Source organism: Sclerotinia sclerotiorum, genomic scaffold (genome assembly GCF_000146945.2).
Source record: "Sclerotinia sclerotiorum 1980 UF-70 scaffold_5 genomic scaffold, whole genome shotgun sequence".
In the NCBI taxonomy this organism is placed as follows: Eukaryota; Fungi; Ascomycota; class Leotiomycetes; order Helotiales; family Sclerotiniaceae; genus Sclerotinia; species Sclerotinia sclerotiorum.
In genome coordinates, this window is record NW_001820831.1 from 1581577 (window position 1) to 1594826 (window position 13250).

At 40.9% G+C, this 13250-nt stretch overlaps 7 protein-coding genes across 7 annotated transcripts; 3 read left to right on the forward strand and 4 right to left on the reverse strand.

The window, feature by feature from the left end:
- Positions 1-1019: 1019 nt before the first annotated feature.
- On the forward strand, positions 1020-1349 carry SS1G_04577 (hypothetical protein; the record flags this gene model as incomplete). Its single annotated transcript, XM_001594719.1, has 1 exon — positions 1020-1349. One exon carries the CDS (start codon positions 1020-1022, stop codon positions 1347-1349), a length of 330 nt encoding a protein of 109 aa, XP_001594769.1.
- A 1536-nt stretch (positions 1350-2885) lies between these two features.
- On the reverse strand, positions 2886-3698 carry SS1G_04578 (predicted protein; the record flags this gene model as incomplete). The annotated part of the gene is made up of 1 exon (XM_001594720.1): positions 2886-3698. One exon carries the CDS (start codon positions 3696-3698, stop codon positions 2886-2888), a length of 813 nt encoding a protein of 270 aa, XP_001594770.1.
- A 791-nt stretch (positions 3699-4489) lies between these two features.
- SS1G_04579 (predicted protein) lies at positions 4490-4858 on the forward strand (the record flags this gene model as incomplete). Its single annotated transcript, XM_001594721.1, has 2 exons — positions 4490-4595; positions 4812-4858. 2 exons carry the CDS (start codon positions 4490-4492, stop codon positions 4856-4858), a joined length of 153 nt encoding a protein of 50 aa, XP_001594771.1.
- Positions 4859-5820: 962 nt separating this feature from the next.
- On the forward strand, positions 5821-7728 carry SS1G_04580 (hypothetical protein; the record flags this gene model as incomplete). Its single annotated transcript, XM_001594722.1, has 3 exons — positions 5821-5845; positions 6078-7408; positions 7699-7728. The coding sequence occupies 3 exons, from the start codon at positions 5821-5823 to the stop codon at positions 7726-7728; spliced, it is 1386 nt and encodes a 461-aa protein (XP_001594772.1).
- A 1004-nt stretch (positions 7729-8732) lies between these two features.
- Positions 8733-9467, reverse strand: SS1G_04581 (predicted protein; the record flags this gene model as incomplete). Its single annotated transcript, XM_001594723.1, has 3 exons — positions 8733-8905; positions 9087-9105; positions 9390-9467. The coding sequence occupies 3 exons, from the start codon at positions 9465-9467 to the stop codon at positions 8733-8735; spliced, it is 270 nt and encodes an 89-aa protein (XP_001594773.1).
- Positions 9468-10780: 1313 nt separating this feature from the next.
- SS1G_04582 (predicted protein) lies at positions 10781-11144 on the reverse strand (the record flags this gene model as incomplete). Its single annotated transcript, XM_001594724.1, has 2 exons — positions 10781-10862; positions 11074-11144. The coding sequence occupies 2 exons, from the start codon at positions 11142-11144 to the stop codon at positions 10781-10783; spliced, it is 153 nt and encodes a 50-aa protein (XP_001594774.1).
- A 915-nt stretch (positions 11145-12059) lies between these two features.
- Positions 12060-12471, reverse strand: SS1G_04583 (predicted protein; the record flags this gene model as incomplete). The annotated part of the gene is made up of 2 exons (XM_001594725.1): positions 12060-12248; positions 12439-12471. 2 exons carry the CDS (start codon positions 12469-12471, stop codon positions 12060-12062), a joined length of 222 nt encoding a protein of 73 aa, XP_001594775.1.
- Between the last annotated feature and the right edge of the window lie 779 nt (positions 12472-13250).

Genomic DNA, 13250 nt, shown 5'->3' on the forward strand with positions numbered 1-13250 from the left:
GTATCCATTGGAAAGTTTCAATCCGGAAGCCAAGTCTTGAAACTCGTCTTCTCTTTTCTTCTCTTTTTTTAAATCTATTTGTTAATTAATACCTGTTATTGTCCATCTTGATTTGGAATATGATATGGATAAGTGTCTACTTCCGAGAGCAACATATATATCCTTTCTTAGGGTAGTTTACTCGTAATCCCCCGCCAATATTTCACTTCCAACTCTTTGTTCTATGTACTTTCTCTCCTGGTTTCATGAGTTTGCCATCATCATCTATTTGATCCGCGCTTCTGCGGATACCTCGATCGGGTAGAAGCATTGAAACGGTACGTACTAGTGATTGATGCTAGTAGTGGTATTCAAGCCAGCTGTTCAATTCCCTTCCTCGATTAGATCAACCCATATGTCGGGATTCTACTATATGCACGTAAAACATTTTTGAGGCGACTTCATATTTTCTCACTAGTTCACGATGAGCCGGTATTAACCTGTTTTCAATGCGACAGTTTACCGTACAGAGTGTAATGTCCCTCGTAGACCTGATCCTCCGATGTCATCCAATTCGCTGTTCCCCACAAGTGTCCTTAATTATCACAGGCCCAGTATACACTCCTTTTGGTGAAAATGAGGGGTCCGTAGAACAAGATTTCGTTCTTGATATTCCTTTGCTCGTGTATAATGGTGTGTGCATTTGATGCAGTACTACCTTTTGATCAGAACAGAAGTCCCAAAGACATCTTCCTTTGCCATGAGGTAAATACTCTTAACCATTAGCATTTCGTGTTTTATGGTATTGATCAAAAGTAGACCCTAATTAAGGGAGCTAGAATTACTTCGTATGTTTACCGTTCTTCAGATGTTGAGAGTCTCGTTTTTTATCATTTGCCTAATGAATATCTGTGCATGATGCTCTTCCTATATAAACTTGAGGCTTCCAGGAGGTCCTTTCAGGAAGAAATTGAAATCCGTTAGGGTAAACCATGATTACTCCGGACACCTTGAACCCATTCTGGGAGGCAAATTAGAAGATGGCTTCACCAAGCAAAGCGGAACAGCTAGAGCCTACACTGGAGCTTCCAACGACGGGCAGCGAATCCGCTGTGAAAGACTCTTCAGGCAGTGAGATAGATGAGAAGGAGATAAAGAAGTGGTATTTGAACACATACGAACGTGGCTCGAAAAGTCCTATGGAGGAGTCTCTCACAGCACATTGGGATCTCCCAGTCAGCGATACAGATGTGAAAAAGATGAAAATCGGGCTTAGATCTCGTAACACGGACGACAGGTGGGTCATGCTGATGGAAGATCCGGATGAAAATGGTAACATATCTCTCTACATCCTTCGAAACTGGTTATAGGAGAATTGCTACGTACTTCACATTATTCCGAAACCAATTTACGATGATGATGGGTGCAAAGATTCAAAGCATCATCTGGGAAGGGAATAAATCGTGGTTGCAATGCAACGCAGAGCGAGCCAAGCAGGAAGCCATGATTTTATCCAGAATATTCCTCCGCTGCGAATTTGACACACTGCTATACTACCCGTCGTCGGTGTTAGGAGATTCTACTGCCTATGAGAAGCTGGACGCGGAATAGGTTACTACTCCCCCCCAAAAGGCTTATCCAGCAAGTGTGGAAGAATTCTATCATATCAAAGTTGTTTCCAGTATCTTCAGCCAAGATAGTAGCCGAGACGAGAGATCTTTGCTTCGCTCCTCGAATGCAACAGTCGTTTCTGCTTCTTCAAACAAAGAAGTATGTGAGTTTATTGTATAAGAGTATGTGTTTCTTAAGCGTATGAAAATAATCAACCCCGATGATGGAAGTAAACTAAAGCTAAAGAGAGAAGATCGTATCTGAGAACCTGGCAACTCACTGAGCACCTGATCGGGTTCCAGCATCCTGATGTGATCTTCCGGCCCACTCATGATCACCCTTCTCTGGTGGTATTTTCCGCAACAAATATGAAAGTACATACCTTGGAATGTGAATAACCTGAGTAGGCTAGGGTTTGAATGGTATTATACCACGACCATCTTACCGATAAAGAATGGAATTGCCTAGAGTTTAGGAGGGAAATCAAGTGCTCTATAACCTGCAGGCTTGCACATGCGTAGATCACAGCGGTTTAAATTAGAAGTAGCAAATTTCCTGAAGCAGCTAAAGAGCTTGCATATCTAGATCTTTTGCCTTTGTTCTCCATAGACAACCGGACTCGGACAGACCTGAGGAATTTATAAATTATGTGAGAATTCCGCTCTTCTCTCGCTCGCTTCTGCATGCTTCCTCTCAAGTGAAGAAGAATCGGTGGGAAAGTCGTCCAAATTTCCTAGGAAAATATTTTTGTTAGGTGGCAATTAATATATTCTCATCTTATCTATGTCAAAGTCGCATGTTTCGATGGATGACTGCAATCCAGTCACTTTATCTTATCTCTTGTTTTTCTAACATCGGTTTCATTTTTCTTTTACTTTTTGAGATTACCAGATGGGATACTCGAGTAGATATTCAAGCGTTTACTTCAATTCAGATTTCTATAACTTACCTTTATTTGTGCACAAATTTAAAGAGTGTTTAGCGTTTGCAGCAGTTCACATTTTTAAAACTCATATTCACATATTTACACATATTCACATATTTACACATATTCACACACATAACTAGGCACATTGTTTTTAAGGAAAATACTCTTGTATGACTTAAATTCTATGAAATCTTACTAATACGATATTGATTGTACCAGCAAATCTAATAAATACTTCTTTGCTCAATTTTTCAAATCTGATGCGCAGTATGGGGCAGAGGGGTATAAATCTCCATCTGGAAAACGCCCTTGTTACTCGTATTCTAAAAAAGAAAATCCAAGTAAATCAGTCCAGCCAATCAAAAATCTAATATAAATCTTTTCTCAACTCCTCGATTCTCTTATGACAAAGTGGGTAAGAGACACGTGGTGCTTGTTGAATAGACCCCTCATCACGAAAAATATCCTCAATCTCAAACATGTCTTCATCGTCGAGCTGGACTCCGCCTCTCAGGGAAAATCCCATGGGCTCATAGTGATATTCAGATGATCGAGCTGAGACTTCTGAAAAACTGGAAATGCTCTCCCAGTCTGAGTCTGAGTCGCTGTCTTCTTTTGATACCTCTTCTGATACCTTTTCTACAGCTTCTTCTACAGCTTCTTCTACAGCCTCTTCTGATACCTTTTCTACAGCATCATCAGTCCTATTCGTGATTGATATATTAGTCATCGAAATGCTAACCGCTTTCCCAAGAGTGTACATTTCAGTTGTATCATCCGGCAAACTTGTCATTGACATACTAACCGCTTTCCCAAGAATGTACATTTTAGACGTATCATCTCCGTCTCCAAACTCCTCATCATCACCATACTCCGAATCCGAGTACGTGAACGAGTTTGATTGTGGGAGAGAACCTAAATCCGGAGGTGAAGGTACATCTGGGATTTCATCTAACGCTTCCAAAAAAGAAATCATATCCTTCTCAACATCTTTCTTGTTGTTACATGTCTCGCATGGTGATTCCCCTACAATTATATTATCGTAATCTCGGTAGTTATCGCAAAATTGAGGATTTCCGCGAATTGCGGCCATGGTTACACATAGGATATCTACAGAGGTGATCTTCTTCCAGGCATCGCACGTTGGGCATCGCTCAAAGGTGCAGATCCAGTTACACATGATGTATTATGTATTTGCTGGGTTGCTCTGAAGGTTTTGAAAGGTCAATCGTGGGATTAATGCGTAAGGGTTTGGGAATGTGGTGCTCGTCATATGAATACTCGGGGGATATTGTTGTTTTGCTTTTGTTTCTTTCCTGTTCTTCATTTATCTACTCTACTCTACTGCCTTGGAATAAGGCAGAGGATTTGAATATACAAATTCGAAATCTTCAACCTACTTGATCTACCTAGTTAGTGTGTAATTGTAAATCCTTTGTAAAAACTAAAAATAAAGCCATTGTTCTTAACAACGAAACAGTATAAAAGAATGGCAGAATGACCTTTGAGTAACAATTTGCCCTTATATAAATCTGCATCACTTTTTTCGTTTCCTTTGTAATTCCAAACCTACCTTTGATATCCTTGTTCTCTTTGTAAACATTCTAATACAAAACCTGACCAGAGAACAAGAGTATTGTTCACATTCAGACCAAATCTCACAATAAACTCAACACATACCAACACAGCCTGAAACCCAAACAAAAGTCACCCTACCAAATTAAATCATCATCATCACCAACTCCATAACCTAAAACACCCCACCTCAGTCCATCCGCTCACACACCACCCACCATGTGCACATCAACCACCACCCACTACGACTGCGCCCACACAACGCACCACACCCGGCGCTGCACCAAATTCCTCCTCTCCCTCCAAAACACCAAACACCAGGCCCCAAAAACAACATCAACATCAACATCAACATCCCACTGCGGAAAATTCTGCAGTCTTAAAAATGACACCACAATGTGGAGTTTAAATAAATGCGCACGATGTACACGAGTTGAAAAGGTAAAGAATGAAAGTAATGGTAATGGTAAGCAAACGAGAAGAATCCGAGAGACGAGACAGAGTAAGATATATGAGGAACCGGAAGGAGGGTGGAAAGTTGTGGATTGGAGTGAAGGGAGGAGGGTTGGGAGCTCGAGGGCGTGGGTGGAAAGTCCTGTTTGTAGTCCTAGCATGAGGAGGGGGGGTTTGGATATTTTTTTTTGTGGTGCGGGGAGTTAATAATGTTGGGTTGAAGTTACTGGCTAACTAACTGACTAACTGGGTTTAGATTTTCTAGCTAGTTCGAGAGAGGAGGCGTTAATCTCGGAATTTGATAATAATTGATCTGTCTTAAGTCTTTATGAATACTCACTTCTGCGTCGTATATATTCCTGAAAATGAAATTGATCATTACCTACATTACCATGGCACCAGAGTGTGCAATTTAAACTCGGATCGTGACCTCAATAATGCGGTAAAGATACTTGTTGTTCGAAGAAAGATGTGTTTTCGGACAAAAAGTTCTTATTTGACATTTTCAAAGTAGAAGCAAATCAATCTGTTGGACTTCAGCCAAGAAAGTTCCTTTACCCGAGTTGATGGTGAGTTTAGATCTTGGTTGGTTGGTTGATTGATAAGATTGTGAGTCAGTGATTGATTGATATATAGTTTTTGGAAATACTTATAGGAAATATATAAATGTTGATTTCTTTATAGAGTATCCCAAAATAGTAGAAAGGAATTAGAATTAGAATTTGAGTATACAAACTAGGATCTCTTTAGTGCGTCCAATACAGCAGTCTGTACTTTATATATATGAACAGTCTATTTGATATAAGATCTTACTTTGAGTCAGTCTCAACATCCGAGGTGAACGAAAGGAACAAGATTTAAGCGGCCAGAACGATAAAACTTTTCCCGAGTCGAGATTATATCATTCTGATTCTGATACTGATAGAAGAAAAATCAGAATATCACCTACAATCATAGAAGAGCTGCAAGTCGTCAGCAGTCAAAATTCTAGTCTCGTTACTCGTAGAAGATCACAACTGTTGAGGCCCAATAGAACCCCCCACCAAACCCCATGTTCTGCCAAAGCGGTAAGATCAAGCAAGGCACAAACGAGTACGGATAAATAGCATCAGAGACATCAAACCAAAAATCAAACCAAACCGCATCATATATAAAATCTTACTTTGCCATAGAATACCTCCAGATAAAAACGATAAAAACTTTTATCTTATCTTATCTGTATTCACCACTCGATATCCGAAATAAAAATAAAAATCAATCCAGCTTTGGATAAAATGGAAAACGATACCTTTCCAGCTGGTGAGTCATAATTGCCATCTAAATCCCCAATCCTCAATCCGCGTTCATATTCAGCTTCATCAACCTCGATTTGAAGTTCTTGTTAGATAGCCCAAGAAGATATAGATTGCCAAAAAAAAAAAAAAAAAAACTCAAATAAAAAATATCCAAATTTCTTCACCTCGCAAAAAACAAATAGGAAACAAATCCCCAAACAAAACCAAAACGAAATCACCAAACTAATCGCACCCAGGTATCCTCGGCAACTACTACTCCACCCGTCACGAAAAAGGTGTATACCGTTCCTGCGGCGTAACTTCCCACTACAACTACACGCCCCACAACTTCAATACCATCACTAGCAAAGCCATCGAAGAATTGACTTCGCACCTCCAACGTGCTTTATGGAAAACAGTAGAAAAACATCCATCACTATGTTACAGTATCTTACCCTCTTCAAAACCCACGCATCTAACTGCAGGTTTCAAGAGACTTGCCCAAATATCCTGGGATGATATTGTATCAATATCCTCTTTGGACGGATTTCCCAATGCAGAAGTGCAGATACAATCTGAGGAAAAACGTGTTTGTGAGGAGATAGGGCGCGCTCACGAGCAGCTTTTCCAAGATCCCGAAACGAAACCTGCTTGGAAGATTCGTGTGCTTGTGCATGAGATTGAAGATGGGTCGTATAGAGTGTATATACTTTTTATTGCGCACCATGCTATTGCCGATGGATTAAGCTGTGCTGCTTTTCAAAGGACTTTGCATGAGGAATTGTCAGAGACTTCTGTGGAGACGCTTGAGATGAGCGATGTGCAGTGGCCGTATATCGTACCGAAAACTGTGGGAAGACCAACAGCTATTGAGGATGCTATGGATATCAGTCCTCCGGGATACGAATCACTTGAAACAAATCCACAAAGCGATTCGGACGAGAAAGAAGAGCAAATATGGTCAGGAAATTTCCCATGTATGCCCACAATCGAATCATACAAATCTCTTGCCCTTCTCGTTACCGTTCCCCCAGAACGAGTCCAACGACTTTTAAATACGAGTCGCCGTTTGAAAATTACTGTCACTGGTTATTTGCATGGTTTAATCGTCAGCTACCTTGCGCGTGCAACAGTTACAAAAGACCAACTTGGCCTTAAAGGGTGTACGCCTTACTCGCTGCGTAAATTTAGCAAACTTCCTGTTAGTGAAATAGCGAACCATGTTTCGACTATAGTAACAAAGTGGGATGCCGGTTTATTGGATCGTATACGTCATGTGAGAGAGGAGTCTATCGAAGAGGAAGAATTGATTGGTGCGATTGGAAGTCAAGTTTGCCAGGAGATCTCAACAGAGCTGAAAAGAGTCGAAGCTGGAGGAGTCTCACAAATAAGAGATGTTGAAAATATAGCCGATTTAGAGTCTTATTGTCGCGAGGGATTGTCAGCAGGAAGGTCTGAAACTTATGAGATATCTAACCTTGGAGTGGTTAGGATGAACCAAGCTTCAAGAAAAAGCTCGTTAAGACTCGATGGACTCATATTCTCCCAATGTGGAATGGTGTTCGGTGCCCCTATTGGATGCAATGTTGTAAGTCTAGAAAGTGGACCATTGATAATTAGTTTAACATGGCAGAAGGGGGGCGTGGAGGATGAAGTAATGGAGGGACTGCAACAGTTTTTGAAGAGTAGATTGGGTGCATAGACTGCTGGCTGGTTAAGAATTTGACTAAACGAGAGAGGTGCTAGAATTAAAAGCTAGAATCGAAAGCTAGAATTTCATATGCTTTCAATGCTCCCAACCAATTTGAACAATAATTCGAGAAAAAAATGAAAAGGGTGCTTTCAAGATGATCAAATGAAACTAACGTTTTCATCCAGTGTAACATTCATAAGGAGAAAGTTACCTAAAAAGTTTGACGGGCAAGCAATATCTTCGCGAATGTTATGGATATAAATATATCAGCCTCCTTGTCGCTTAGGTAGTGTCTGTTGTAAAAGAGAATTGGGACCCGAAGTTCCACTTAATATAAAGAAAGAGCAATGCCATAAAATTGCTATGGAGAGCATTGCCACAGCCAAGTCATCATCCTCTCAGTTGTAAAAACAAGGGTTCAACAGCCTGGATTGCAGCCTAAAATCAGAGGTATTCAATTACTAATTCGACTGAAATATCTCAAGCTGTTTCGAACACCGGATTTATTCTGAATAATGGCTTGGGTCCAGACATTGCATTGCTTTCAAACATTCAGAGCTCATGCGTCCGGATTATTGGACATCTGCCGTAGAAGACCTGATGCTGAATGGCCATCATACCTATATATGCAGCTAGCATTGTCTAGCCGCATCAACGGCACATTAAAATCTACACCTTTCGATTTGTTGATACTCAAGATGTAGACAAAGAAGTAGAGTCAGAAGGACGTACTCAGTCGCACAGCACACGCAGCTATTCCCTCATGGCTCCAAGAAGAAATTTGCTTGACAGAGAGGAATAGCTACTGCTCAACTGTGTCTTAATCTGAGGCATTGTAGTCACCTCACAATTGCGACCTGAAAATCGACATTCAACTGTTGATTCAAAAAACAGAGTAACACAAAATTCAATACTATGTATCTCTTCCTTTCTTCTCCTAACCGTAGGCCAATATCATTACTTGCATCAAACATTCTCAGATCTTTACCCGACCAAGATCTAATAACCGGATCGTGGAGCTGAAACTCCGTGGAAACTCATCCACCGACTCCACGCACCGCAGCGGCGGCACAGAGACAGGGGACATGCCAAAGGTGTAGCAAAAGAGGCCGATGTGACCCAAGGTAATTGGCAATTCTGGGTATAGAAAAGTTTTATCTCCATGCAGATTTAGCCGCGAAATAGGGGCCATACATTTGGCGCCGTACTAGACCTTCTTTCAAGATTTCTTGTGACCGCTCTCGTCTCTATCTTCCTTATTGCTACTGGACGCATTCCTAGCTTCTGCCTGCGCCGCCGACTCTTGTGCTTCAAAGCTCGCTAAGAGATCATCGATCTTCTTTTCGAGGTCTGTAAGATTGGATTCGAGCATCTGTGCTGTCTTTTCGCCTCCTATAAAATTGAATTGTCAGGGATGACTCAATACAAACGACAGTGTATAGGCAGAAGCATGCGAAAATTCAGCTCGACTGGGTGTAGAAACACGAGGCTAAAATTCTGGGAGTCGTGTGGCAGAAGAATATAGCCAGATGGAAAGAGTAGTGTGGCTAGGAACAGTTGGTGAAAAACGCACGTTGAAGTTCTTTAAAGGCCTAGAATTTTGGTGCTTGTTAGACAGGGGTCTCTAAATGCAAGTGACTTGGGCTGAGCTGGGACTGGGGTAAAGATGGGATTCTCTCCCTGAGACGTGTTTTCGCATCGAGAAAATTTGAGATTCCCATTTAGGAATCAGTAAGATAATCTAGAAGTACATAATGGATCATGAGAGGATCTGCGACTAACACAGGCATCCATACCATGTCGGAAGACGCAAGGCTAGGGAAGTACATTGGCAGTGGTGCTGCCAGATCATACATAGGAATAAATTTTGACGTACCTGGGCTACATCTGCATCTGAAAGGGAAATATCACCACTTTCGGCATCTTCTTTCTTAGTATCGCTTGATGGAGACATTATTTTGACTTTGATTGAATGATGGAGTGCGAAATGGGCAAATTCGGTGTTCTGAGAGTGTGAGGGGGTGAGGGAGTTTCAAAGGCGGGATTCGTTATCGATAAGTTTTGGTTGACTGATTCGTTTCGAGTACAGTGAGGTTACTAATTTTACAGCCTCGCTTGCTCGCTTAGACCAAATCATACGATACAGAGGTAACTTTACTCATGCTCACATGGAATACTCAACCGAGGGTAAAATAAGATGGAATTGTGCAGATGGTCAAAGACGGTAATACTCGTACTCATGCCTCAACATTTTTGCTTATCTGGTACTCCTACAACAACAACATCAGTAATTAATTTTCCAATCCCAAAAGTGATACGCATCCCTGAATCGCTTCTCGATGGTGCTTAAACCACAGATGGCGAAGAGAAAGCAAATGCAATTCAATATGTCCGTCACATGACGATCTCAATAGAAAGATCATCGAGTTCATTCTCTATAGGAGAAACTTTCCGATTCCGACACGATTGCTTTGTCTTGGCTACACCTCGTACTCATTTAATCCGATATTTGATTGGCTACACGGCAGTATCACCTAATGGAATAGGGCGTAGGCATGGATATGGATATTTGAACAAACAGATGACATGAAAGATCGCATTTCTAATAAGTACAAGGTACATTGGATGGCTTGGTAAACCTTCGAACGGTCGTACAGCCTTTAAACTTTCGGGTTCACTTGCCTTGTCAATGGCTTGCGAGTAATGGGAAAAAGTATAAATTTTTGAGAGGAACAAAGCGGAGTTTGAAAGTAGTCAATGTGCAAAACGTGGCTTTTAAAAAGATTTAGTCGATTTATCTACCTAGTATGGTAAACTAGAACCTGGATTAGTTAACGGTATCGAATCCACGTGGAAAAGTATAAAGTTTCACTTGCTAGCGGGCCTCGGGAGCAAAAGGAAAGTCTAAATAAGTTGACGGGAAGAAAGGATGAAGCTGGAAATTGGGAAATGAAAGAATGTAAACACAAAAAATAAATAGAAGATGGGATAATGATAGCATATTTCATAGAGTATATGGAATATCTGCATGGACTTTTAAATCAAATCGAATATACCATATAAGCTACTCGCCCCAAGCTCGGTTCCAATCAGCCGGGTAAACACAGTAGCTCAGGTATGTTCGGAGACAGATGCAGTATCTGGTTTGTGGTGCTTGTAGTTCTTTGTTTGAACTTACACTGCATATTTTTGGCATCGATATAGATATAGGCAGTGACATGCCACTACGCGCTAGTCATGAGAAATGGCATTTCTCAGAAACTGATATCAACTTTGAATATCGGTGTTAAAGGATAAGGAAAACGCCATCGCCAAGGAGACCTGCCATCTTTCAAAGGAATATCTGGTCCTGTACAGATATGGGAAATTAGCATTGTCATGAATAAGATTCACACATGAGATATCCATGATGCTAGTATATATCATCTTCAATCCAACATTGTTGTATTAGGCGAAACCATAATGAGTTTCTGAAAGTCTCTTCCCTAGGTAGTTGCTCAACTCCAAATTACTGACCCGTTTGTCTGGAAACATGATGATTAATAATTCAATTGGCCTACGACTGACGGGGTACCTTAACCCAGCTGCTGGTATTTTCACAGACACGGACACGGACATCCTTCTGTGACATGTGTAACATACTAGCTGGTAAATAGGTATTGATTGTCGTTAGGAGTCAGTACTTGGCTACACACTTGATTCTATGATTCAGTTTGCAGGTAAAAGAAGAGTAGAGGGTCGAAGATGAAAAAGCTCTAGAATCCTGTACCTTATTAGTTATTCGCCTACTGGGTAACTTGGTAACTGGGTAGCTAGGTAAGTAACTATCTAACTGGATGGGGTAATAACAAAGGAGTGGACGGGAGTTCCCTATCCTCGATAATAGGCAGTGACTAATACATGATTGGATAATCAAGGCTACCTCTACTCCATAGATGTTACAGTACAGCGGAGATATGTAAACCTTAGAACATCTGATAAAAGGTGATAATGGGACAAACAGCCTGGTAACCCTGCGAACGAATCATGAATTGATGAAACGACCGGATGAAATAATCTAGGCTTTCTATGTTTTACGTATACCTGGTATTTTTGATTCCATTCCAAAGTCAGTTGCTATTGAATACCATACCAGAAACTACAGAGCGCGGTGCTAGTTGCATACCTAGCACCCACCTGGGACCTCCCTAGTGGATGGATACTTTCAACCCCGTTGTTTAGCCTTAGCACATACTCCGTATTCCGTAAATAAATCCAACTGACAGAGTTTGTGCCTTTTAACTCTTATAGAGAGGACTTACAAGTTACTACTTATTAATAATATATGTGTACAAAGTTTTCAACTAGTCCTCAGCTCCTACATCCTCTTTAGGGAAAGATGGGAATCTCCAAATCCTTGCACAAAGTCGACGAAAAAGGATTAAAAAAAATAGAGGATCCCTTTCTCGTCGTCATTTCTCCCTTAGCGTCACCACTCCAGTGAATGTGAATCGGAAAAACAAATGGAGGATCGGTGCACAATTTAATTAGGATCCCCGCGCATGCATTAATCTCGATTAGTCATCTGCTTCAATCTCGATGAACAATCCAACCGCAAATTCTTTTTCCTTTCACCACAATTGATGATTGCCGTCTCGAATCTTGGATCTTCAATCTGCCCGCACCAAAATCGACACTCGACCATACTATTCTCCCTCGCGCTCATTCCATCCACTTCACTCACCCAGAGAATTCCCTATTAAAATAAAAAAGAAAAAGAAAAGAAGAAAGAGAAAGAGAAAAAAAAAGAAAAGAAAAAAACCTTTCAGGCATAAGCAACGAAGACGCCTATTCTTTAATTTATTTCCTTCTTTTAGCTTGTTTATAGTATTCAATCTTTTCTCCCTCTTTTATCTTTTTATTATACCTTCTTGGGTAATTTTTACTTTTCCCCTCCTGCCTTCATCATCATCATCCATCTTTTGGTTTATATCTTTTCCGCCGCTACCTACTAGGCTCTCGTATTTGTTCTATACCACAGCACTACTACTTCTACTTCTACTGCTACTATTACTACTATTATCCCTATTCCTTTCCTGCTCAATATTCAATATTCGATTTTCAATACCCGATACCCAATACCCAATACTCAATATCCAAAAATCCATTCAGATTCCTTCTTCATTTCTCAATTGACGCCCGCTCGCACACGCATACGCATGAATCGCATCTACTCCGTTCTTCCTTGACACGCATTTGTTCCGTCCCTTTCTCAATTCACCACTCGATTTATACTGAAATCGAGTTCCTTTCGTCGAGATATCTCGCTCATACCTCATCTTTCTACTCCACTCCACCGTAGGAGTTGAACTCTTTGACACGATCAAAAAAGGTTCACGACCCACTACCACACACTACCCAGGTACTTTTACACTACCCAACCTACCTAGCTTCTCACTTTCCCAAATAATCTACTCTACCTGCCCTAAGGTTGCCCCTCCCATTCATCAGTCATGTCTATACGTCACAGCTGATCTATCATGGCAACTAGGAAAATATTTATGAGAATACTATGTTTTAGATGCCGCGAGAATTTCTGGCTAATATTGATGTGAAGTAACGCAGTACAGCAAGACCCGGCCCAAGTTTATCGATTTTTAGATCAACATTTTATCTTATCCCGCATTCAGCAAGCTCTACCGATCAAACTTATTTAGCGAATAGACTCATTGGGGCATCATCTCGATAGAGTTCATTC